Source organism: Lepisosteus platostomus, chromosome 18 (assembly GCF_059453375.1).
Source record: "Lepisosteus platostomus isolate fLepPlt1 chromosome 18, fLepPlt1.hap1, whole genome shotgun sequence".
NCBI lineage: Eukaryota > Metazoa > Chordata > Actinopteri > Semionotiformes > Lepisosteidae > Lepisosteus > Lepisosteus platostomus.
Genome location: NC_142628.1, coordinates 16,636,662 through 16,663,238, shown reverse-complemented (window position 1 = coordinate 16,663,238; position 26,577 = coordinate 16,636,662). Strand labels below are relative to the sequence as shown.

Genomic DNA, 26,577 nt, shown 5'->3' with positions numbered 1-26,577 from the left:
ATGTCTTTGAATTGTGAGAGGAAACCAGAGCACCCAGAGGAAATCCTCCTGATCATGGGGAGAACATGCAAACTCCACCCAGACAGCTCCCCAGGTCTGGAGTTGAGCCCAGGTCCCAAGCAATGCTGACTATTGCACTGCTGTGTCTCTCTTAACCTCTTGTGATCAAGTTTATTGGTTTTGTGTTTCAGAGCGTCTAGTTGTGACTGGAGCTGATCGTGCTGTTGTGTCCTACCCTGGAGGGGAGGTGGTGCTGAGCTGCTCTGTGGACACAAATGTCCCCCTGCAAGAGCTGGAGGTGGAGTGGGTGAGGACAGATCCAGACACGCTGGTGCTCCTGTTTTCCGAGGGGGAGAGCAGGCCGGAGTCCCAGCACCAGAGCTACCGGGGACGAGCGGAGCTCTTCCCTCAGGAGATTCCCAGAGGAAACTTCTCTCTGCGGCTGAAGGACGTCCGGACTGAAGACAAGGGGGAGTACATGTGCAGAGTCCACACAGACTCGGGTTCCGCAAACACGACAGCAGAGCTGGAACAGCTGAGTAAGTGAGAAGATGTGAAAGTGAGAACAACACCCTGAGTGAACTGCCCTGCTAGTACTGCCCTGGTGTCTGTTCCTCCTGCTCATCAGGAGCATGAAAGGCTGATTCAGACTGGTGAACTGATTACAGTTGCTAGCTGATATACCAGCTAAAATATACAGAGAGGCAGCTTCATAAAGCTGCTTATTCCTGGAGAGGCAAACTGTTTAAGTTCCAAAAACAGTTAATTTGTGTTATATTCGTCACATGGGTTAATAAAAGCTTTAGGAGAACATGACTGTGATATTATTGAAGTGGTTGTGCTGGAGACTCAGCCCTGTGTGTGTGGCACTGAGCTGAAGCTGAGTGTCGGGATGTTTCTCTCAGCACTCATGTCAGCCCCACTCCTGACTCCACACTCTGACAGCTCTTCCACAGCCATGGAGACACAGCATTGCCCTTGCAGGCCTATGCTGTAGACTCTCCTGTCTTTTTACCTTCTGTGGTTACTGGGTGAACTGGCCCAGCGCGGCTGATTGCTCTCCTCTGCTCTTCCCAGGTTTTTCCACAGCTCACATCTGGATCCTGCTTCTGGCTCTTTCTGCACTGGGAGTCGTGATCCTGACCAGCGTGCCAACATACCAGTTCTTGCTTAAGAAACGTGAGTTCAGCTTTTACCTAATTTCATGCTGTAATTCTAAATCTGCAACATCATATGTTGCCTGTGCTTAAAATCCTCACCAGAGCTGAAAGAAACTTTTGACTCTGATTGCTACTGTGTTGCCCTGAGACCCTCAGTCAGCCTCCTGCTCAGCCACAGTTGAGGTTTAACTGTACTGGGTTGTCTTCAGTGCTGCATCGCCCTCTGGTGTTCTCTTGTTGTAACTGCACCTCTGTCACTGAGACAGATCTCTGCTCCCAAAGAGGCACCTGTCTGATAGAGGCTGGAACCAAATCATCCCAGAAGCACAAAAAGCAACAAGAACTCCCTCTGCATAACTTATTAAAATCAAACCAGAGAGTTTCAAGACCCACTCATAAAGGAATTTTAAACTCAGATTGTCAGGCAGGTGTGCTTGTGTCTCTGGTACTGAAGTTTTCCCTGGAAGTCTGAAGAAGCCAGGCAGGTGCACTAAATAATTAATTTCAAGTCTTTCTGCCACTGCAGTTTGTGCTTCTGTAGACCTGTTAATCAGCACAATGCTTAATTTAATTGTCTGTGTTTATTTGTCAATCTTAATGACATTTAAAGTGTAAAATTGTCTGCAGTAATAAGGACTATGAGCAGAAGCAGCATAACTGGTTCAGAAGAAACCCACAGACAGAGGGAACCTGCTCTTATTCCCAGTAGGCAGCTGACGTCATGTCCCAGCATGCACTTTGCAGATTGAAACAGCTTTATTCATACCAGTGTGGTGAACACCGAGCTGCAGGCACATCTTCTGCATATCACCAGACATCCGAATTCCTTATCCTGTGGAATGTTCCTTTATCCAGTGGGCTGATGACATGAACCCCTTAATATATTATATTAATTAATTCCACAGGATATTATACATTTTCACATTATACTTGTAAGTTTTTCCCACTAACTGTCTAAAATCCTTCCTGTCTCCTGTCCCAGGTGAGACCAGCAGGGGGTGGTGCTGCTGTCTGGTGAACTGTGTTGCTCCTGGGCTCCTCTTGTCTGTAGCCTTTATCCTGTGGGGCCTGACTGAAGGTGGGTGAGTCTGTCAGGTCCTTATCCACGCTGTGATCTTGGGCTCTTCCCTATTCTGAGATCTCTGTGTGTTTTGAAGGTTTTCTCCAGGAGTCTGTCACCTGCGCCACTGTCAGTGTGCTGAGGATCCTGCTGGTGTCAATGATGGCCCCCTATTCACACAGGTATCCAGGTGAGAGCAGCGCAGCTGATCTGGGACATGAGACTGAGTTCTCACATGTGTTACTGGTGGATCGAGACCCATTGGGAGGTAAACTCTTCAGCCCACTTGAAAGAGCTCCTGATCTCCAGTCCACAGTCTTCCGATGTCATTAACTCTAGTCCCTGTGTTTGCTGGTTAGTGTCGGCACCCTGTGCTGTGTGAGATCTTGAGCGCAGTGTTCAGAGATAAAGAAATCTATAGATGTCCAACACCTTGAGGAGAGCTGTTCTTCCTGAGTGATGGCACTCTCAGGACACAGAGCTGAGTCTCTAACCCCCCAGTCCAGAAAGTCCCCCTTCTCTCTGGATACACTGTCTTGTACTTGGACCGCCAGTCTCTTGTGCCCAGCTGAACAACCCCTTCTGCTGCTGGAAAGTGGAAGTAATTAGTGTTTACAGCACAGCCATTGAAATCCCATGTCAGGAATCCTGGTGCCGAGTGTGTGATTGAAGACACACATTCCCTCTTCTTTAACAGCACCAGTGAAATATAAGTGCTGTGTAATACTGATTGATAATGGTCCTTCCATTCCACTCATCAGAGAGGTCAGATTGATTCTTGTGACCAGTGCTGAACCTCCTGTCCCTGACTGCACAGACAGCTGGTTCCTGTTGGCTCTGTGCTCCAGGAGGGAAAGTCTGTTCCCAGTCTGGGGGGATGAAGGAGTCCAGCAGGTGCAGTGCAGGCCCCTTCAGAAAGTCATGCTTCAGTATTGCTGAGAATCGCTGCTAGTAAAAACTTCTCTTTTTCAGACACCCTTCGCAAGCTTCTGAAGCACTTCTGTGGTCCGTTTGTGTTGGGTGTTGTTTTAGCAGAAATGTGTTCTGGTAAGTAAGAGGGACGTTTAGAGGGATTTGACTGACTGAATGTGTCTTTTTGGAAGTTCTTAACTGACTTACAGTATAGTTCTCATGAGGAATAACGACAAGACAGTTTCACCCAGCAGTGCTAAATCACAATCATTACCCATGTTAGCTGCAGTATATATACAGTACATAACTCGCACAAACATATTTCCTGTATCTCTCCGCCACCCCATCTCCACCTGTGCAGCTGCCCCTTGGTTGAGTCGTCCCCCAGTGCTGTGGTCAGGGGGCTCCCCATAACCAAGGGGTCTTATACTTAAATTCGCACAGCTTCTGACACTTGGAAATCAATATGTTAGTGAACAACAGTTTGGTATCATAGAGAAGCACAGAATCACAGCGCAGTTCAGTGAAGAACTGGAAGAGGTTTATTTACATACTTTAGGATCAATATATTTAGGGTTAGTGAAATGAATTATGATTTAAATTTTTTCTCAGATTTTAGTTCTTACAGTATTTGTTTTCAAAACTTCAGAGTCTTTACAAAGCATACACTTTAGTGTAGCGATAGCAATCTGGTCATTATTAAGCTAATGATGTAATACCAGTTTCTAAACGCTTTGTTTAATTATGACACCTAGATTCTAAATGTTTCTTTCTGTTCCTTTTGTCTTATTATCCAGTTGTTCTCACGGTGTTTTTTAAAACTAGAGCACCAGATAAACGTTTCAAAACATTTGTCTGGAGTTTGTGTGGGTGCTCTTTGTTGGCATTTCTCACTGGGATCTCTATCAAAGGTAAGGATGCTTTTTTCAACTCCTTTGTGATTTCACACCAAACATTTTTTTAGACTTTGCTCCTTAATGTGTTTTTACATGTCTAGTAACAACAAAATCAATGTCTTCCATAGGCCTGTGATGAACAAACACCCTGTTTCTCCTCTTTTAGAGATTCTTCGTGGTGACCTTTCACAGGGTCAGCTTTTAAGAATGTAAATCACCAAAGATCATTATGATATAGAGATGCAGCCATTCAAAGTGCGCGGCACAGACACGTACCGGGGGTAATTGGCTCGTTATCGTGCATTGTGACGCACGATGACGTGCAATACCGCAGTGCGTGATTGGTTGACCGACAGGGCCCATTTTAGTATTGAATATTTATATGGAATTTTACCACTGAAGGGAAATCTTAGTAGCTGAGCATAAAAAGAATAGCAGCATAACGCATGTGAAGGCCATAAAGGATATTAATTTTGGAACATAAACATACAGTATTACAGTATATGGCTGGTCTCGGTACTTTAAAGAAAAAATACACTCCAGTATTCCATTTCTCCCTAAACATTTTAAGCATCAAAGTCTTTAACAAGTGAAATAATGTGTATAAAAAGTGGTAGTTTTAAGCTTTTCTGAAAATATAATATGGAATCGCGTATCTAAAGAAATTATTAACGATATAATTATATTCATATACTGCAACACAATAGAACACGCTGTACAATGTCTGTTGATACTGTATGTGTAGGGCTGTTTCACCACTCCTCATGTGACCTTGTGGGTGGTACTGTGGTGCCACGACTTTTCTTTTAACAAACATTTCTTTAAAAAAATAAAATACCTGATGTGCTGATGTTCCATGATGTGCTGGAAGTTGAGTGGCTTGAAGGAGTCTGCCTGCTCGTCCTCATTGTGCCAAGTGTGTGCCCTCAGTGTCATACCCACTCTTGTGAAATTGCTGCTGCACGCACCCGAAACACCACAGCAATTAACAGAGCCCCTTCTCAATTGCCCTGATCATCAGAGACCATAGTGACTAGATCTGTACACCTGCGTGTAGTTAGATCCTTTGCGTGTCTGTTATCATCACGGTATTTAAGTCGAGTCTCAGCAGTGCCTCTCTGCTCAGTCTTAGTGCTTGTTTCTCTGACTTTGCTTCTCGGATTACCCCTGTACTTGGACATAATCTGTGTTTTGATTCCTGTTTGCTTCCCTGCTTCGTGTCTGGATGTGCTTGTGGTGCCTCTGCAATGTATCTTTTTGACTTGAACTTGGTTTGTTTTTACTGCGGCTGATTATTTGCTGCACAGCCCTGCCTGCCTGCTTCCCCTGTCAGCCGCCTGTCTCCACCTGCGCCTGAATTCACTGATCACTGCACTCAGTCTGGTAAGAGCAGTGAACTCACACTCACACACTAGCACACTCACAAACACAATCACACACTCATGCTCTAGCACACTCACAAACACAATCATACACTCATGCTCTAGCACGCTCACAAACACAATCACACCCTGTAGCACTCACAAACACATGCACTCACGCACTAGCACACTCACAAACACAATCACACACGCACTAGCACACTCACAAACACAATCACACACTCATGCACTAGCACACTCACAAACACAATCACACACTCACGCACTAGCACACTCACAAACACAATCACACACTCATGCACTAGCACACTCACAAACACAATCACACACTCACGCACTAGCACACTCACAAACACAATCACACACTCACGCACTAGCACACTCACAAACACAATCACACACTCATGCACTAGCACACTCACAAACACAATCACACACTCACGCACTAGCACACTCACAAACACAATCACACACTCATGCTCTAGCACAATCAAAAACACAATCATACACTCATGCTCTAGCACACTCACAAACACAATCACACACTCACGCACTAGCACACTCACAAACACAATCACACACTCATGCTCTAGCACAATCAAAAACACAATCATACACTCATGCTCTAGCACACTCACAAACACAATCACAAACACACGCACTAGCACACAAACCCACTCACTGACGCACTAGCACACTCACAAACACAATCACACACTCATGCTCTAGCACGCTCACAAACACAATCACACCCTGTAGCACTCACACACTAACGCACTAGCACACTCACAAACACACACTAGCACTCACACTGTAGCACTCACAAACACACACACTCTCGCACTAGCACACTCACAAACACAATCACACACTCACACTGTAGCACTCACAAACACAGTCATGCACTCACGTACTAGCACACTCACAAAAACAATCACACTCACACACTGGAACACTCACAATCACACTGGAACACTCACAAACACACTCAGGCACTCACACGCAATCACACACTCGTACACTAGAACTAGCTAGTGCACATTCACACACACATACACACTCATGCACTGATGCACTTGCACACTCATACACTCACAATCACACTCACACTCACATACTCACACACTCACACAATAATACACTCACACACACTCTAAGGGCTTACAGCTGTGGGCTGATCCACGTTGGGTGGATAGTTACAAAAAGAACTGAAAAACTGTTAAAAACAGAAGTCTACAATGGCTTATATATGAGAGCTGTTAACTGACGTTTACAACAGGTCAGTCACACACAGCTGCACCTAATCAACTGCATTACGAAATCAGTTCAAACACACAGCTCCCTTCTGTTTGTCTCAAGCTTCTCTCCTCTCGCTCTCCACTCTGCAGCTGATTCCCTCCTTCTGACTGGGGTTCGAGTCTCCTCATGCTGTGGCCAGGAGGCTGCCCACTGACCAAGCAGGTCAACCTGTCTCACCAAGGATTCCAGGCATTTACAAGGCATTCAGTTCTAGATGCTGTGGTTCTTAGTGAAAGGGTCTTACTTTAAATTTAAGAATCTCATTCCTGTTTTGCAGCTTGGAGGACGTTTTCTGAGAATCCCTGTCAGAGATGCCCTGGTGAGTTCACTGCTCTTTTCTCCACCTGTGGACAGAAGTGTGTCTTGTCCAGGTGGGGTCACAGGCTTGCAGACAGCAGAGCCCCTAGGGAGGTTCATGGGGAAGTTTCTCCCATTCAGATGGTATCCAGTACACACATGCAGTGCCTAACGTTTTGGGATTTATGTAGAAGAAAATATTACAGTAGTTATTGGAGAGCACTTCATCATACAGTATCACAGTGATCCAGAGCACACAGGCAGATCAGAGCAGAAGACTCTTGGACTGAACAAGACTGAAATCCAGTAGATCCTGAAGTCTCCCACCCCAGGAAACAGCAAGAACTGCAAGCAGCTGCAGCAGAGGCTTGCAGAGCAGCTCAGTGATCACATACAGAGCTGGGGGAGCTCATGGGTCCCAGACTTCATGCAGGTCTTGTCTCAGAGGGATCTGCAGACACACTCTGACACTGAGTTCATGAAGGTGTCCCAGTACACATGGTCACAAGAAACCACTGGGTTGAGTACAGAGTATATTTGTGTTCTAATATGTTCAAAGGTTAGAAGGGAATTACTGAAGAATAAAACATATTACATTGTACTTATAATTCATCTTAATCTCATGGACATAAATTAACATTTCTTGATTCTGAACCAAAGTAACAGTTTTGACTTTGATGTCCCACTGTAATTGTTGTATGAGACTGTGACTGTCTAACAAGTTATGAGGACAAAATCACTAGTAGAGTATAAGCACACATTTAGAACCCAGAGTCTATACTGGCTTTAGCCTCTGCAGATTCCTAATCTCTGCTCTGATTGCAGGTTGTATAGCAAGGAGTGCCTGCTGTCAACACCTCCTGCGATCAGGTAAGTTATACTGCTCTCCTACCCATCCTGGCTCAGTCACTGGACTGCAGTGTCCCAGCACAGTGTGGAAGATACAGCCTTACATTCCAGTGGGCAGGCCTGTGCTGTCTGTCTGAGTCCAGGTTCACTGTAGGAGTGAAGGTGAGGTTAATCACCACCACGCTCTGCCACACTTCCTTCAACCCCAAGGGCTGCCCAGATCCATCACTGGGGGTTTGTCTGTCCCAGTACTCAAGAGGCTCCTCGCTCGGTTCTGGAATTCAAGAGGTTCAGATGACCTCCCGAAACGCAGTGGTGTCTTCATGGAAGTGGCCCAGGAGAAGACAGCCTCTGTCCCTGAAGACCTTCTGCAGTGGTCTTCACCTTCACTGTTTCTCCCTCCTGCTGAGTGTCTGGACAGCACAGGCAGTGAAGCCCTGAAGGAGGTTTCTTCCCTGGGCCCTGAGGAGAGGTGCCAGTCTGCTCCAGTGAGTCACTGCCAGGTCCCAGTCCAGGCAGGCAGAGCTCAGCAGCTTCGAGACGTGAGAAGAGCCCTGGTCAGGAGCCAGCGATCTGTGTGCTGCTGTCCTGGCCGGTGAGGAGGGGCTGCACAGCTGTGGTCCTGGCTGGGATGCAGGGAGGTGTGAGCTCTCCCTCTCGCTGGGGCGTGGGGAGTGCACTGGGCCTGAGCCTCTCTGGAGTCTGGAGCTGGGGGTGAAGTGGCCTCAGCACACCAGGGCTGTGGAGGAGACAGAGCAGCTCCTGTCTGTCCACGTGCTGCTGAGAGCTGACTGACTGAGACACAGATACTCTGCATGACTCCTCTCTTCTCTTTCCCTACAGCTTCCATTCTTAGTTTGATGTTCAGTCTGGGATTCACATTCACATTCTATTTTGTCATTACTTCACAGACAGTTGCAATAAGTAAGTACTCAAGTAAAACTTTCACATCTGTTGATAGGTTCCATGTTTCTGGCTCTTTAGCTGGGGTTAGATATCTGGGCTGTGATGGGTCTGATCCTGTGGTGACCTGACGCCTGTGTGCTGATGGGCTCAGAGGATCACCTGTTGTGTTCAGGAATGCTGCTGCTGATGTGTGTGTTGATCTGCATGTTATTGAGGACTGCAGTCCTTGTGAGCTGTTGCTCTTGACTACAGTTTTCACTGGGGGTGTGAAGACGTCTGGAGGACACTGTAAATGTCTGTGAGTGGTCATGTCCAGGAGGACAGTACTCATGATTCTGGCAAACCTGTAAGTACAGAGTGTGTGACTCCAGGGGTCTTTCTAAATGAGTTGATGGGGTGGTTTCCCTCTTGTGTTAATGATGTACTTCACAGACCCACAGACTCGCTAAATTCACTTTATTCAAACCTGTTTTCTCTGTTTTTCATTGTGCAGAACACATAACTGGACTGGCTGTAAGTGCTGTAGCTCTGTTTGTGCTTGTGCCCTTTAAGGAGCGGTGTGGTCTCTGGGGAGCACGTGCATGTAAGTGGAGTTGTGTCTGTTGTTCACCTGCTGGGGAGGAGATAGAGTTCCTCCCAGTCAAGTCATTGCAGAGCTGCAGTCCTCTGGCACAGGGCTGCTCAGAGAGGGAGAGGGAGGAAGGCATGACACCATTCTGCATGGGCACTGCTAGAGACAGAGCAGAACAAGCAGGAGCAGAGCTGCTCAGTGTGAATTGTCACTGTGCAGTAATTTGCCATTGAAGCCAGGACTGTAGCTCCTGACAGAGCTCTTTCTGTATCAGGGGTATAACTCCTGGTGTCCTGGCCAAGTTTCCCATTGGCCCTTACCAGTCATGGCTTCCTAATAACCCCCATCTATGAATTGGCTTCATTACTCTGCTCTCCTCCCCACTGAGAGCTGGTGTGTGGGGAGCGTTCTGGCGCACTATGGCAGCCGTCGCATCATCCAGGTGGGGCTGCACACTGGTGGTGGTGGAGGGGAGTCCCCATTACCTGTAAAGCGCTTTGAGTGGAGTGTCCAGAAAAAGCGCTATATAAGTGTAAGCAATTCTTCTTATTATTATTAAAGGGTCATTATTCATGGTTTTAACTGAAGTGCTCTGACTAACAGGTACATCCATAATGTAATCTTAGTCATTTCTAAAACCTCTTAATTAGACCGATATCTAATGTAAAACATAACTGTAGCACAATAGACCTTTAATGTTTATAAAGGTCAGATTCATTGATGTAGAGTTTTTTATGAGCTGATGAAGATCATCATAACTGTGACACTATTGTATTGTAAGTGAAACATGAGCTCTGGCTGAAACATGAATCCCAAGCTCCATGTAGAACGTTTGAACTAGACTGAGATCATTCATGAGAAGGGCTTTGTTTGTTTCTGTGTTGTGCAGTGGAGGTATGTGAGACATCAATGGAACAATCCTATTTTTCTTTTTTTAGCTTTGTGTCACAAACTTGCTCTTGTGGCTTTGCTGACAGTTTTCATCGCATTCATGTTGCTTTGGCTGAACGAGGCTCCAGAGAGTGACAGAGGTGGGTAAGAGTGTCTGGGCTCTGGGTGGGCTCAGCTGTGTGGACTGGGCCCTGGGCTCTGGGTGCACACTGGACATCTGTGGTCACCTCTGTCGTTAGCCTGGACTCTGTGAAGGCTGAAGTACATCTGGCCAGATGAACTTTAGAGTGTAGCAACCACAAAGCTCTTACCTAAAATATTTATAAACCATTTATATAATTTATAAAATGACTTCACTCCACTATGTGCCTCAGTGATGATATAATTTGATTACAGGGCGACTCGGACGGATGTGTGAATCAACATTTCTCGTCTTTCTGAATTGTCTGGAGGTATTTGAGCCTCTCAACGGAATCCCTGGTAAAGTATAATATATTGAGTTCTGTGCTCTGGTCACTGGTACAGTACAGCGTGTTGAGCTCTGTGTTCTGTTCACTGGTACAGTACAGTGTGTTGAGCTCTGTGCTCTGTTCACTGGTACAGTACAGTGTATTGAGCTCTGTGTTTTGGTCACTGGTACAGTACAGTGTGTTGAGCTCTATGCTCTGGTTACTAGTCACTGGTACAGTACAGTGTGTTGAGCTCTGTGCTCTGGTCACTGGTACAGTACAGTGTGTTGAGCTCTGTAGTGTTGTGTCAGTACCTGAATCAGTTTTCCCAGCTCTGCTGTCTGTGTTGCAGCCCGAGCTCAGGTGGGGGTGTACGTGCTGGGGTCCTCAGTCCTGCCTGCGGTCAGTGCCATTGCTCTCACTGCAGAGCTCATCCTCAAGGCAGGTAAGTGACCCGTCCAGCTAAAGACCCACAGGACAGGCTCCTCTGGGCTCCTGTGCTTGAACACTGCTCCTGCAGTGAAGGAGACATCAGTGTGGAACAGACATGTAGCAGATTCTACCAGCCTGGAGCTCTGAATGTATGTAGAGCAGTTTGGTGATCAATCACCCCCAAACACCTCCAATCAGCCCTCAGTCTGGGCCCCTGAGCCACAGGCTGAGTTTCCTCTCATACTGTCTCCTTCTGACACGTCTGCAGACACTCAGATATGCAGGAGAATCATCTCAGACACAAACGCCAAAGAATCCCTTGAGTCTACAGGCAGCAGGAATCCTCATTCAGACATTTCAGGTCAGGTTGAGAAGTGCTGTGAAGCAACCTTTAACCTTTAACTAGAGGGTATGTGTTTGTAAATGTGTATTCTTATGAGTCAGATGAACAGTAATAAGGAACTAATCAGCTTTTACACACAGATTACCCATGATCTGTTTAGAGCTGGTATGTATTCAACAGAATTCTGATGATGTTGAAGTCCGTTTCTAATTCTCACTGGTAAGAGGATGGTGTGATATAACAGGGGCTCATTTTAAGCTCCAATGCTGTTTCAGAAAAAGGCCGCCGCACTCTGACAGACCTGCGCTTGGTGGTCTTGCCCTGTCAGATCCTCCTCGTTGTCTGCTGGCTTGTCTTGCTGATGTATGCGGACTGTAAGTACCTCAGACATTCTGCACCAGCTACTGTCCTCTGATCACTGTGGGCTGTAGTCCACTGTCACCACCAGTTTGTTCTGAAATCACACAAAGTGTCACATTGTGTAGAAAAGTGAGCAACACAAGTCTAACTATGCAGGAAAAGTCTGAAAGTCTATTTTTTGTAACATTGGGCTTGTCCACTCTTTTCCAAAGGAAAGAGCACAGTTAATGCATCAAATTTTATGGATATTATCATCATCATGAGCTCAGTGTATTTGACCTTGGAATGTCTGTGGTGCAGTAGAGCCCAGTGTTCACTGCCAACTGTGCCAGCTGTGCCCAGCTGTGTGGTGAGAGTGGGGCTGTGTTGTGCTTCAGGACACACAGCTGTGGTCTGGTCCTGTATTGTTGATATCTGACATCTCACATTTTATTTCCTGCTTTGTCCATCCAGATAAGGAGGAGAAGAAAAACAGGTGAGTAGAGTTTCTCATAGTATAGTAAGCATTTATCTTCACTTTATAGTGTTCATAAGGCAGTGCTTATAATTCTGAAAGTGTTATTTATCACTGTGCAGTATTTAGGTCAGTTTCCTTATCAGCAAATATTCTGTAAGAAACCTTAAAACCAGTCTGTGTAATTGTATCCAGATTAGTAACATAGCTCAATCAGAGACTTCAGATCTGTAATTATATAACATACAAATATAGATTTACTGACAAATATACAGATTTAATTACCAGATTATACATCTATTTGAATATATTTTAAGACCATATTAAAAGTCTTGTTACATCATGTCTCTTTTTTCCCTGAGATCACAAACTGAATCTCAAGAGCCATCAGGACAAAATACCCACAATACACACAAACAGGTAGGTGGGCCGTTTCTTCAGTTCAGATGTTCCTCAGACAGACTGGTTAGATGGGGAAACTAAGGTTTACTAAGGGAACAGTTAGGATTATCATCTCTCTGTAGTGGCTGATGTGTTTTCTGACTGATCCTGTCGTCACAGTCCAGTCCTGAGCTCAGTCCACTCTCCCCACAGAGTCACAGTCCAGTCCTGAGGTCAGTCCACTCTCCCCACAGTCACAGTCCAGTCCTGAGCTCAGTCCACTCTCCCCACAGTCACAGTCCAGTCCTGAGCTCAGTCCACTCTCTCCCCAGAGTCACAGTCCAGTCCTGAGGTCAGTCCACTCTCCCCACAGTCACAGTCCAGTCCTGAGCTCAGTCCACTCTCCCCACAGTCACAGTCCAGTCCTGAGCTCAGTCCATACTCCCCACAGTCACAGTCCAGTCCTGAGCTCAGTCCACTCTCCCCACAGTCACAGTCCAGTCCTGAGCTCGGTCCACTCTCCCCACAGTCACAGTCCAGTCCAGGTGAGGATGAGGATGCAGGCAGGAGGGGTCAGGGGTTCAGGCCCAGGCAGGGGGGGTGATGTGGGGGTGTCAGTCTGTTTCCATTTCCTCGGCTGCTGTGACTGATCCCAGAATCAGGGCTCATGCTGTCTCACAGGGAGCTGATGAGCCTTGTTTCTGGATTCCAGGAGGAACAGGAGCTGAAGGAACAGGAGCCGTTGTCTTCAGCTGGAGCCCAAGAGTCTGCCGGCACAGCAGGTCCGGATGAAGCCTTCCCAGAATCCTGCAGGCTGTGAACTTCTGTACCTTCTGAAGGGTTAATAGATCATGGGGGTTGTGACTGAGGACACAGTGGGGTTGATCCCTCATGAGAAGTTTATATCAGCGGTTATTTTCTGTGAAATATCACAGCTCTTCCCCAGGCAGAACGCAGCCTGTTGAGTGTTGACATGAGCCGGGCTCGAACCCGTGACCATGAGCTCAGCCTGCAGCTCTACAGGAGCTCTCTGTTCCTCTCGGCCATGTCTGATACTGCTGCTGTCTGACCTGCAGGACGTGGGCTCACAGTCCTCAGTGTTTACTCATTCCTCACTCATGATCAGAGTCTGTGTCATGAAGAATAACTGGGATACGAGTGTGTCAGAATTGCATGGAAATAACTGCTCTACATGGGCTTGTGATATTTCCTACATTTCTGATCATATTGCTCTTTTAAGACAAGATAAATTGTGAAACTGAAAGGCGACTGCTTTGATGTCCATTAGCATTCTTTAATTTAATCAGTAGTAGCAGTGCTGTTGTGTATTTGATGATCCAGTCCCATGTGTGGTTCTTACAGGACTGTGATGTGACCACCATGAGCGATGAGGAAGTGATGTCAGCACGTGATGTCACAGAGGAAGCCTGATCATGTGACCCCGCTGAGTGCCAGCAGGCTCTTTGACTGCAGAGATCATGTCTGCTGAAGCAGGAGCAGCTCCTCCTGGTTACTCCTGACGCACAGCTGTCTTGTCTGATGAATCTGCTTTCACTTCTGAAGCAGAACTGAGGTTCTTTGTGCTTTTTTGTGGGAGGAATCCCAGCCTGATTTTCCCCCTGCTTTTTCTTTGCAGAGACTCTGGCTCTGTTCACACAGGGGTTCAGACTGCAGTGTCCTGCAAACCCAGTGAGAGAGCAGAAACAAAGACCAAGAACAGGACAAACCTAAGAGGAATGGTTCTCTTTCCCCTTTTAACACAGACTGGACAGTGATGCCACATGAAAGGTCATTTGAGTAATTCTGTGCTTTGTACTGAGTGAAAACAGTCTTCACTAAAGAACTCGTTTGTTAAGATTGCAGCTCACATTATGGAACTGAAACAGCTTTTAGCTCCATAGAAATATTCACATTAATTATGTCATATTTGACAGTGTGTGTAGATCTAAAATGCAAATTGTTGTAATAAAGCCATTTGAAGGTATTTGTTGCAACATTCATATCCTCCTTTACTGCTTTGTGTGGAATAGCTGGACGTTGGACACACTGGGGGTTTTCTTCAGCCTGACTCCCCTGCAGTGGTGATCAGCCTCACATTAATTATGTCATGTGTGTAAATCTAAACTGCAAGTTGTTAATTCTAAAATGTCCATCTGAAGATAACTGTTGACATGTTCAGATCCTACTTGACTGCGTTCTGTGGGATTGCCGGACGTTAGAAAAGCCAGTTGTTGTAAAATGGCTGTTTGAAGATCTTCAGATACGGCTTTACTTTACTTCCTGTGGAGTTTCTCTTCAGCCTGACTCCCCTGCAGTGGTGATCCAGGTGATTACCTGGAGACGCTTCACATTATATTCAGCTACTCCTTTCTGTGCCATTTCTTCAACATGGCTGGTAAAGAACTTGACTACAAAGTGTCATTTTCTCATCAATCTTAAAGACAAGTGACTCTGAAATGTGTCATTTCCATAGGAATGCTGTTGTCCAACTGCTATCCACTCAACACTGTCCCCCAGAGTGCTGTTCTCTCCATGATATTTACTCAACACTGTCCCCCAGTGTGCTGTCCTCTCAATGACATTTACTCAACACTGTCTCCAAGTGTGCTGTCCTCTCAATGATATTTACTCAACACTAGTTCATGTGGGTAGCTGCGTCAGCATGCGTAGGCTGCAAAGGAACAAGTAATAGGTTTATTCTATGCTGAAAAAAAGAAGAAGCCTGAAGAAGGCTTCACACCTGAAGAAGGCTCCAGGGCTCCACGGCTCCACGGCACAAAACGTTGTGTTCTCTTTCTTCTTTTTTTCAGCATGGAATAAACCTATTACTTGTTCCTTTACTCAACACTGTCCCCCAGTGTGCTGTCCTCTCCATATTTATTCAACACTGTCCCCCAGAGTGCTGGCCTCTCCATGATATTTACTCAACACTGTCCCCCAGTGTGCTGGCCTCTCCATGATATTTACTCAACACTGTCTCCCAGTGTGCTGTCCTCTCAGTGATAGTTACTCAACACTGTCCCCCAGTGTGCTGTCCCCTCAATTACATGTACTCAACACTGTCCCCCAGAGTGCTGTTCTCTCCATGATATTTACTCAACACTGTCCCCCAGTGTGCTGGCCTCTCCGTGATATTTACTCAACACTGTCTCCCAGTGTGCTGTCCTCTCAGTGATAGTTACTCAACACTGTCCCCCAGTGTGCTGTTGGCCCTCTTGCTGTTTCCCTGCCCCAGATGAGGGAGAGACGACTCAGCAGAAGCCCCTCGATCTTTCACATCCCTCCGCTGGGCACCTTGAGGTCTTCCCCATGCCCAGTGTGTGCATCACGGCCCTTGTTGGTAAACTCTCGTGTGCAATGAGCCAGGACATGTCTCGATGCCTGGTCAACATGCCAGCCAGGGTGACCAACTCATTCCCAAACACGGCCACGAGGCCACGAATTCGAAACCCCTGCTCCCTGCCTTGTACCACAAGTTCCAACCCCTTTGTGTTTGTCAACATGTCCATTGTCTCGATCGTCAGTTTCAATTCCTTTAAAACCTTCTTTATTATGGAATATGAGTGAGGGAGGTTAAAAGCAACAGGTATTGTTAAAGGAATTGCCAGAACTCTTAATGTCTTCAGATACAAAACCACACAAAAACCGAGACATAAAAGATGCCTTCCCCCTATTGCCTACAGCTTAAGACAGATGCTTTGACACATATTCGTACATCAAGAAAGTCCACAGCTCATGCATCCCTTCCTCACTCAACCTCCCTCTCCCATTTTGACCTCCCCCTGTAGCGGCGAGGCTTATTAATAAGACAGAATTAAGTGTTGCTGTGCTTTCCCAAATGAGGCCCCATCTCTCTGATTCCCGCTGCTGAGCTACCGAACAATCATCGGTACTACGATGAGAACGTGGGCCAGGGCTTACCCATGGCCTATGTTGACGGTTGCTCTTTTCGCCACGAACAGCAGGTGCTAGCAGGGGTAGGAGTAGTCTGGCAAGACAATACTCCCTGTGGGCCGACCCGCTATAAGCTAGGACCAAAGACTAGTCAGTATGCGGAAGTAGCTGGGGTGCTGATCACCCTCCAGCAGGCCCTGACAAATGGCCTTAAACAGTTTGTCATCTGTAGTGACTCGAACTACGCCCGACATAGCTTCGTGTCCCACCTTCCGTATTGGAAGGGTAACGGCATGAAAAATGCCCGGGGCAAGGAAGTAAAGAACAAAGAGTTGTTCCTGGCCAGTGACAAGCTCACGACCGAGGCTGGAATGATGGTTTACTGGAGGAAGGTGAAGGGACACTCCCAGGTGAAGGGACCCGACAAAGACGGGAATGATGAGGCCGACCGGCTGGCCAAATCTGGCGCCTTAGAGGGTGAACCCTGGCAGTTCCAGCAGGAATGGCTACCCCCAGAAACCGTGGCTGAGGTCAAGGCGGTCACCCGAAGCAGGGCTAGACAGGATGTCGGAGCTGACCCTCAATCTGTAGTGCTTGGGTCACAGGGTTTTAACACCGATCTTGCGGAAATGCAGAAACAGGACCCAGCAATTGGGCAAATGTATCAGCATATCGCTGACCCAGTGCGTCAACCTCTTTCAGAGCAGGTGCTGAGCCAGTCTCCGGAGCTGAAGGAGCTGGCAGAGGTGAAAGACAACCTAAAGATTATAAAGGGGTTGTTGGTTTGTGTACCAGTTTCACAAGGTGTCCCAAAGTGGGTAGTTCCCCGCTGCCATCGGGGGGTCATGATCCAACACGCTCATGACGAACCCTGTGGGGGTCACCGGGGAATCAAGGCCACATACGACACTATCCAGCAGGTGGCATTCTGGCCTCACATGGGCCAAGACATCGCCGCGTATGTAAAGGGGTGTCTGACGTGTAGCCAGTTCCAACCATCATGGCCCTTGCACCGTGCACCACTCCAGAAAAAGGACATGACATTCCCCTGGTCCAATCTACAAATGGATTGGGTGGGGCCGCTGGTGAGGTCATCCAGAGGGAACAAATATTTCCTCACTGTTACGTGTGCATTCACAAAATGGATTGAGTGCCTCCCAGCACCCAACAACACGGCAGAGACAACTGCAGTGCTGTTGGTGAACCATGTGTTCAGTCGATGGGGACTCCCCCTGACCGTGGACTCGGATCGGGGAACCCATTTCACAGCTACAGTAATGGCAACCCTGTGGAATATGCTTGGGGTCAAGGCCCAGTTACATATCTCCTACCACCCTCAATCCTCGGGCCAGGCAGAAAGGGCAAACCGAACGGTGGTTAGTATGCTCAAAAAGTTTGTCTCCACCAGCAGTAGGGACTGGGACATTAAGCTGCCCCTGGTTCTGATGGCCATCCGAGCCACACCCCATTGCTCTACGGGGGTCCCACCTTTTGAGATGATGACAGGCCGGAAGATGACTCTTCCCCTACACTGTCTCTATGGGGTGGAGGACCTGAGCACGACGGGGGCTGCTACGGCCCATCAGTATGTGTCAGACCTGGGCGCACATCTGCAGGCAACCTTTGCTTTTGCCCAGAACAATCTGGGAAGGAGTGCAGAGGGTAGGAAAGCATACTATGACCGAAAGGCAGTTAACCAGGAACTCCAAGTAGGAGACAAGGTCCTGTACTTCCAATTTGCCAAACCCACAGGGGTGGCCCGGAAGTTCTTACCCAGTTGGACAGGACCCCACGAGATTGTCGATAAGGTATCACCGGTAGCTTATCGAATTCGGATTGAAAAGGGAAGGCAATCTCCGGTCTACAAGTGGGTGCATCGTTGGCTTCTGGAGGGGGGACATGCATGTGAAGTTGACCACCCCACCGCTCGTAGCTTACCAGGAGGATGATCCGAATTTGTACCTTGTTCCAAACCTGGAACTGTGTATATCAACCAAGGATATCCACTGGGTATGCCCAAGTAAGCCATTCCTTAGGGACACAACTCAGAGGTTGTGTGATATCAGAAAGGGGGCTGCCACTGAAAAGTGTAAAGCCACAGTGACGAGCAAAAGTGAGGTTAACGAACCCCAGGTTGAGCAGGTGGGAAAGAAATGGCTGGTCAGCACACCACAGTTAACTGTTACAATAACCTATGACAGACATGATACAGCTACCGAAGTGCAGCTACCCAACCAAACAGTTTTTCTACAAGTTCCTGAAGGAGCTATAGTGCATCTCAAGGATTTAGCACTATATCACCTGGAGTCAGAACTGTATGAAATGGAACTCGAGATTGTGGACGCTTTCAGAGGACACAGCGTTGTCTTGGATGAGAGAATCCAAGAGACAGTAAGTCTTAAGGGCGTACAGTTAGTCAAATTTGTTCTCAACGACACAAACTTAAAAACTACGCTGGTAGGTCCCAAGCACAGTCGTTGTGGATCCTCTGGGGCGCTGGGAACAGTAAACGTGGTCATCTTGACACTGCTGCTGGGCAGCTGGATCATGGCTGGGGTAATGTGTTGGATGCTGTTCTCTTGTATCAAAGCCTTGTGGGGTAGTTTGAATGAGACAAAGGGAGCAATGGTTTATCACCGAAATCAGGTAACCACTCCCAAACGTCTGCCTGCTGCAGAGCTATCCGATACTGATAGTGAACTGCCGGAAGTTTAAGGTCTAGGGCTAATGATGATGCCCGATGCCTCATTTCTATGTACCTTATAACTGAGAGCAGGTATATGCAATGTTCTTTCCAACACTATTTCCTGTACAAATTCTCGAGAGGTAATGTGAATATTGGGTGGTAGAATCCACCGTGGTACAACAGACATCACTTAACTCTGTTTTTGTTTTGAAGGCAACAACGCCTCAGGACCTCGTTACCTTCAAAAAGGGGGGATATGTAGCGGCAATGCTTGTTAATGAGACAGAATTAAGCGTTGGTATGCTCTCCTAAAGGAGGCCCCATCTCACCCTCCATCTCTGTGGTGCAGCCACAGAGAAAGAATTCATGCAGGCTGATTTAAGATGTTTTCTTTTGATAAGGAACAAGCTCCCAGACGGGGATGCACTTAGCTAAGCCTGGCTATCATGATCAATGGTCATCCATTGGCGCCTATCAGTCTAGGGAGTGCCGAATGGACATCTGGACTGCATTCCTAAGTGTCAAGAGTAAGTGACTTATATCTCACCTTGACCAACCAATCAGGGACTGGCAGGGCGTGGTAATACCACGTGGGTCTCCAATGCCCGCCAAACTCTCAACCAATCAGCACACATCTGGGTCTTGATCAAAAAGGGAGAGCAAGCTCAGTTCTGGGCTCTCCTTGGCCATTTTTGCGCATCTTCAGAGACAATCACGTGACAACTGCTGTTGTCTGCAAAAGGACTTGGACTTTGTTCTAAGCGCGAGGCCGAGGATCCCGTACGTAATCTAGAATTCTGCAATGACCAACGTGAATGCTCCGCTTGATCAACGGCAGCCTACAGTTGGACCCTCGTCGACAACCTGAATAGCTTATTCAGAAGCAGCGCTGGACCGGGAACGAACCAGCTTCTTCCCAGGCAAAAGAGTGACTTGTGTGGACTCGCGGTCACACTCTGTGCATAGAGACTTTCTACTAGCCAGCCGGACTGCTGGTAGATCCCCTCGGAGCAACGACTGCCCTGCGCGCCGCAGTCAGATTCCTCCGCCTGTCCTACTCCGAGCTGCACCTTGACTGGTTGGCCGGTAGCCAGAGGACGCCGACACAATGCCCATTGGACAACCACTGGAACAGAGGCTGCAACAGAGCCTGTCAGGTGGTTTGGTGTTCGTGCCAGGAAATTCCAAATCCATACACAGTGGATAAGTAAACCCCATGTTCTACATTGCGTCTCGAGAATTCAATTGTACCTCAACACAAGTTGTTATCAATTTAATTCATGAGTAATGTATTTACTTCCGAGTTTAGAGTAACAGTGGGTAATAACACTGATTAGCGATTTGGTAACCGAATTATATATATTGACATATATTCTCTGTTGTGTATCTCTTTGTGTTTGCATCTCTTCGAGATTATATACCTTGTATATTGATAACCCTCACAGTAAGGTCTGCCGCTCGTATCCAGGCAGACTAGTATATGTTTGGTGCACAGTTTATATTAATTAATGTATCCCGTGTATTGAACCCGTGTGTGTGCGTTGTTAGTTGTTCTGACGATTGATTTTCTAAAAGCCCCAACGAACAACCTCGTGATTACTGCTACAATTAATAATTGTCTCAGTAAACCCATCAAACCACTACATTTAATGGCGTCCCTGGGTGGGCTGAGTTTAGAATGAAATGAAAATCAATCGCACAGAATAACTGATATTGCTGTGAGTTCAAGTTCAGCACAGCACCGCAGCTTCTATACGCGAATACCGGGTGTGCTGATAACTGCGCAAAGAAATCCCCCTGTTTTCTAGCGTTTAGTGTAACGCTTGCTGATTGGAAATCCATCTGCTCGGGTGTTTAGATTCCATACTGTATTTTGGTAAAAGAAGAAAAAAAGTAATACTCTTAAAGTTTCTCTGACGTAATGACAATGGCTGCTAAAATGTCTGAAGTGGAGTCGCTTATAAGTACTATTTCTAGCGACGACAATCCTGGTTACTGGAGCGGTATCGAAAAGTTGAACTTTGATGATATTGAGAAGCTGCAAGTAGATTTAGTAGCTAAGGTAGCGAACCAGCTTAACACAGGAGGGTCCGTGAACGCAGTTCAGGTCCTATCGAGTTTCGCCTTAAATCTAGCTAAACAGCTGGAACTGTCTTTGTCCGAGCTGACAAAGTTTCAAAAGCTTCAGGGAAAGCTAGAAAGATATAAGGCGGAGCGAGTTGAGTTGTTGGATATAATCAGAGAAAAGAGAGTGAAAAATGAGGAAAGTGAAGACAGACTCAGGGAAGTTTTAGGTAAATTAGATGACTTGTCTGCTAGAGAAACTGCGGCTGAGGTAGCTAGGAGAGACCTGGAAGCGAGCTTGAAAGAAAAAGAAAAAGAAATTGAGAGTTTAAATGAACTCAGCCAGGAAAGGCAAAAGGAGTTAGATGCTTTCGTACTGGAAGCAAAACAGGCTAGATCCCACTTGCATGCCAGCCCACCTAGCAGCCCGGAGCGCTCAACCAGCGCGCCGGGAGGAGGTTCTCCCGGCCAGGGTCTGTGGTCGGATCGGCATGGGGGAGATCGCCGAGTCCTGCGCGAGACGCAAGGGCGATGCAATTCAGGCATAGACCCCCTGCTCCTGATCACGGCCGTCCCCCTGCCCGCGGAGAAACCGTAAAAATTAACCTCCACTCCCTGAGGCAGTTAGCCAAAGATGTAGAAAGGTTTGACCCGTCAGTGTCAGGGAATAATGTGGAAACCTACATCGATGAGCTGAGATATACTTTGCAGTTTATGCCCGGAGCGTCCGAACAGGAAAAGGCTATGTAAGTAAGGAAAACTACCAGCCGAGCGGTCCACGAGTGGATGTCCAGACAAGGACCGGAGGTCTGTAATAGCTTTGAGGAGCTGTGTCAGGCAATGATCGGAGAATTTTCGGCTTTTATCGATCCCATAGCTGCCGTGGCCGCTGCGCACCATATTAAGCACGAAAAAGCTGAAGTCCCTCGCAACTATTATGAGAGGCTTAGGCGCACTTATTTTGCAGGGCGGAATGAAGAGGGTTGCGAAGAGAACGTGAATTTCAAAGGTTTATTCATTGCTAATCTGCATCCCTCAGTCAGGAAAATGATTGTGATGCACACTGATGCAAAAGCGATGAAAATGGCTGACATTAGAAGGTTGGCTCAAAAAGCCTGGGGAGCTGAAGTCTCTGCTTCCTCAGAGCGAAAACCTGCTAAAACGGCCGTGTTCGCCACTAAAGCCAGCAGGGTTGATGACTCGCCTCAGCTCGAGGGAGCTGAGGTTCCTGAGCCCGCTAAGCCCCGGCGCAAAATAGGCAGGCAGGACCGCACTAAGCGTCAGAGCCGCCGTGAGCGCTACGGGGAAGGCAGGGGCTCAGGCAGAGCCTATCATAAGACTGGACGAAGGGAGTCGACTGCAGCCCGCCTGGCCCGGCTTGAACAAGCCCTGCTTGAGAGATCAGGACAGGGTAAACCTTCCGCACCGAATGCCGGAAGCGTGAATGAGCTTAGGGGGACCACGCCCCTTCTCACTGGAGGAGGCGGGGATCCACCCCAAACCCCTCCCTCAGTCTATCTGATTGGGTGGGAGGGTTCCTGCCTGGAAGAAGGCTGTGACTCTGAGTTGGGCGCTGACCCCGCCCCTGAAGTCAAAGGAAAGGCAGGCTTCCAACAATTCTTAGGGAATCTCAGCCAGAAAGGCAAAGCAAGGCGTATTTATATCAAGGTTTCTCTTGAAAACGTCTTAGATAGAGAAGCACTGATTGACACTGGGGCTGAAATTAGTTTGATGTCAGCCGATCTACTCAGCGAGCTCAAACGAGTAGCGAAAGGAAAAGGCATCAGACTTAAGGTAGAACCGTGTAAGATAGATATTTCCAGCTATACCCAGGATCATGCCAGGATCACACACCGAGTGTGGGTGGCACTTAGGTTCGGGCCAATGAACGTGGTGCATCCTGTTTACATCTCTAGGTTTAAAACAGAGCCACTACTCATTGGCCAAGACCTGCTTGACAGGCTGGAGCCTCTGGTGGACTGCCAGCATGGAAAATTGTGGGCTCAGGTCAAAAACCCTAAGCCTGTCGTACAGCAAAAAGGGGGGTTCAGTGGTTATGCTGTGATCACACAGTGCCCACTGAACACTATAGCTGAGTTGGAGGTTCCACCTGGTTCCTCTGGACGAGAAATAAATGTCTCTTCTTGCTTTCCAAAACTACAGGGAAGTCCTGCCCAGGCCAGCACTCCCACGGTCTCCCAACTACAGGAGCAGTGCTCCGAGCAGCTGCTTGACCCGCCAGGTAAAGCACACCCCTTTTTCATCCCTGAAGAAGAGTGGATCTCCCTGTCCGGTAATGAATGGGAGTCCTTTCTGTGTGCCCTGGTACCTCAGGGGGACCAGGACTACCACCCCATGGTGGTGGGAGGGGTCCAGGTGGCAGAAGTGCAGGTTGATGATGTAATTCTCAGCCTCAGCTCTGAGAAGTCCATAATCAGTGAAGGTCTGTTCAAGGACCTGTCGCGAAGCCATCAGGTGACCCTGGTGACGCAGTCACAGGTTCTGTGGTGGGCACCCCCACCTCATAGGTCCATTTGGAGCAAAGGAAGCTGTGTAGCTTCCATTTCCATCGGAAAAAGGAAGTTTGCTCACTACTTCCAGGTAGCACCTCAGCTGACCCATTCGGTCTGTATTGGTGCAGACCTGTTGGTTCGACTGGGCGCCCAGCTGGACACAGTAAACAGTGTGCTGTGGACACGGGTGAACCCAGATGCCCACTCTCTAAGCGGCGACCCCGAGAACATTCGGTCAGGTCAGACGATTCCTCAGGCCTGCCAGGTAGTAAATGAATCGGACCTGATCGTTCCTGCATCAACAGCAGGGTTTCCGGTACGCCTTGTCCTAAAGAAGGGACAGTTGGATCTCTACTAGAGCGTCAGATCATAAGGGAGTGTAACTCCACTTATAACTCCCCACTGTGGCCGGTGCTGAAACCCAATGGTAAGTGGCGTCTGACCATTGACTACCGGCAGCTGAATAAACAGGTTCCTTTGTCACGATGGCCAATGATCTACCTAGATCAGGAGTTAGCCAAGGTGACAACAGCGAAATATTTCACCACAGTGGATGTGGCCAATGGGTTCTGGACCCTTAAGGTAGAACCGACAGACCAGTACAAACTGGCCTTTTCCTTTGGAAACAGGCAGTTCACCTGGAATCGATGCCCCTTTGGGTATTCCAACTCCCCAGCGGAGTTCAACATATTTCTGCACAAAGCCATGAGTGATGCAGCCGCCAGGGGCAACCTGGTCTATGTGGACGATATTCTGATGCGGAGTCAGACCTGGGTAGAACACATGGCCGAGATCAGGCATGTGTTGACCCAGCTCTCCCATGCAGGGGCCAAACTGTCCCTGGCTAAGGGACAGTGGTGTAGGACCCAAGTGGAGTATGTGGGACTGTTGGTTGGAGCCCAAGGCATACAGCCACAGTCCAGCCGAGTCCAAGCTATCCAGAATATGAAGTCGCCCACTAACCTGTCTGAACTGCGCAGCTTTCTGGGAGTATGTAATTATTCCCGGCAGTTCATTGAGGATTACGCTGAAATAGCAAGGCCCCTCCACAAGCTGTTGCAGAAAGACGTGCCCTTTGAGTGGGGACCTTCCCCAGAACAGGCTGTGATGGAGCTGAAGCGCAGACTCGGTAGTGCGCCGTGCTTGGCCTACCCTGACAAAAATAAGGTCTTCTACCTTGAAGCAGGGTTCTCAGAGCACTGCCTTGGGGCTGCTCTGAGTCAGGAATATGACCAAGAGCGAAGGGTGGTGGCGTATGCCAGTCGAGCCCTGAGCCCAGTGGAGCAAAAGTTCTTGGACTGCGAGAAGGCCCTGTTGTCTACGGTCTGGACGGTAGAACACTTCCGTAGTTATGTTGGGGGACAAAAGATCATCATCGAAACCTGCCACCAACCTGTGACATTCCTGCATAGCCAGAGACTGAAAGCGGGCAAGGTGTCAAATAGCAGGATTGTGGCATGGATGATGGCCCTACAAGGCTATGAGATAGAGGTACGTTATGCACAGAGCAAGAAAATGTACCTGGGACAGGGCCTGGCTTTGGGCCAAGTGTGTCACGGCTGTGACACTGACATGGAAGCTCCAGAAACTATTCCCGCTGCTGAGCTACCGAACAATCATCGGTACTACGATGAGAACGTGGGCCAGGGCTTACCCATGGCCTATGTTGACGGTTGCTCTTTTCACCACGAACAGCAGGTGCTAGCAGGGGTAGGTGTAGTCTGGCAAGACAATACTCCCTGTGGGCCGACCCGCTATAAGCTAGGACCAAAGACTAGTCAGTATGCGTAAGTAGCTGGGGTGCTGATCACCCTCCAGCAGGCCCTGACTCATGGCCTTAAACAATTTGTCATCTGTAGTGACTCGAACTACGCCCGACATAGCTTCGTGTCCCACCTTCCGTATTGGAAGGGTAACGGCATGAAAAATGCCCGGGGCAAGGAAGTAAAGAACAAAGAGTTGTTCCTGGCCAGCGACAAGCCCACGACCGAGGCTGGAATGATGGTTTACTGGAGGAAGGTGAAGGGACACTCCCAGGTGAAGGGACCCGACAAAGACGGGAATGATGAGGCCGACCGGCTGGCCAAATCTGGCGCCTTAGAGGGTGAACCCTGGCAGTTCCAGCAGGAATGGCTACCCCCAGAAACCGTGGCTGAGGTCAAGGCGGTCACCCGAAGCAGGGCTAGACAGGATGTCGGAGCTGACCCTCAATCTGTAGTGCTTGGGTCACAGGGTTTTAACACCGATCTTGCGGAAATGCAGAAACAGGACCCAGCAATTGGGCAAATGTATCAGCATATCGCTGACCCAGTGCGTCAACCTCTTTCAGAGCAGGTGCTGAGCCAGTCTCCGGAGCTGAAGGAGCTGGCAGAGGTGAAAGACAACCTAAAAATTATAAAGGGGTTGTTGGTTTGTGTACCAGTTGCACAAGGTGTCCCAAAGTGGGTAGTTCCCCGCTGCCATCGGGGCGTCATGATCCAACACGCTCATGACGAACCCTGTGGGGGTCACCGGGGAATCAAGGCCACGTACGACACTGTCCAGCAGGTGGCATTCTGGCCTCACATGGGCCGAGACATCGCCGGGTATGTAAAGGGGTGTCTGACGTGTAGCCAGTTCCAACCAGCACGGCCCTTGCACCGGGCACCACTCCAGAACATGACAAGGACATGACATTCCCCTGGTCCAATCTACAAATGGATTGGGTGGGGCCGCTGGTGAGGTCATCCAGAGGGAACAAATATTTCCTCACTGTTACGTGTGCATTCACAAAATGGA

The 26,577-nt window shown here is 48.2% G+C and overlaps 1 protein-coding gene across 7 annotated transcripts in view; it reads left to right on the top strand.

The window, feature by feature from the left end:
- Nucleotides 1-14,626, top strand: part of LOC148645812 (uncharacterized) — a 63,957-nt gene extending 49,331 nt beyond the window's left edge. For 3 of the 7 annotated variants that reach the window (XM_088611373.1, XM_088611375.1, XM_088611374.1), the window contains 18 exons: nucleotides 192-539; nucleotides 1,078-1,179; nucleotides 2,143-2,238; nucleotides 2,318-2,410; nucleotides 3,193-3,267; nucleotides 3,930-4,043; nucleotides 6,987-7,028; nucleotides 7,832-7,876; nucleotides 8,699-8,779; nucleotides 9,255-9,344; nucleotides 10,271-10,363; nucleotides 10,620-10,703; nucleotides 11,025-11,117; nucleotides 11,723-11,821; nucleotides 12,261-12,282; nucleotides 12,624-12,681; nucleotides 13,324-13,424; nucleotides 14,005-14,626. In XM_088611373.1, the coding sequence (XP_088467499.1) occupies nucleotides 192-539; nucleotides 1,078-1,179; nucleotides 2,143-2,238; nucleotides 2,318-2,410; nucleotides 3,193-3,267; nucleotides 3,930-4,043; nucleotides 6,987-7,028; nucleotides 7,832-7,876; nucleotides 8,699-8,779; nucleotides 9,255-9,344; nucleotides 10,271-10,363; nucleotides 10,620-10,703; nucleotides 11,025-11,117; nucleotides 11,723-11,821; nucleotides 12,261-12,282; nucleotides 12,624-12,681; nucleotides 13,324-13,424; nucleotides 14,005-14,017 (1,649 nt within the window). In that variant the 3' untranslated portion in view covers nucleotides 14,018-14,626. Of the gene's footprint in view, nucleotides 1-191; nucleotides 540-1,077; nucleotides 1,180-2,142; nucleotides 2,239-2,317; nucleotides 2,411-3,192; nucleotides 3,268-3,929; nucleotides 4,044-6,986; nucleotides 7,029-7,831; nucleotides 7,877-8,698; nucleotides 8,780-9,254; nucleotides 9,345-10,270; nucleotides 10,364-10,619; nucleotides 10,704-11,024; nucleotides 11,118-11,372; nucleotides 11,514-11,722; nucleotides 11,822-12,260; nucleotides 12,283-12,623; nucleotides 12,682-13,323 lie in introns of those variants that run through there. The other 4 variants (XM_088611377.1, XM_088611378.1, XM_088611376.1 and 1 more) reach the window with 4 other exon arrangements.
- Nucleotides 14,627-26,577: the final 11,951 nt, after the last annotated feature.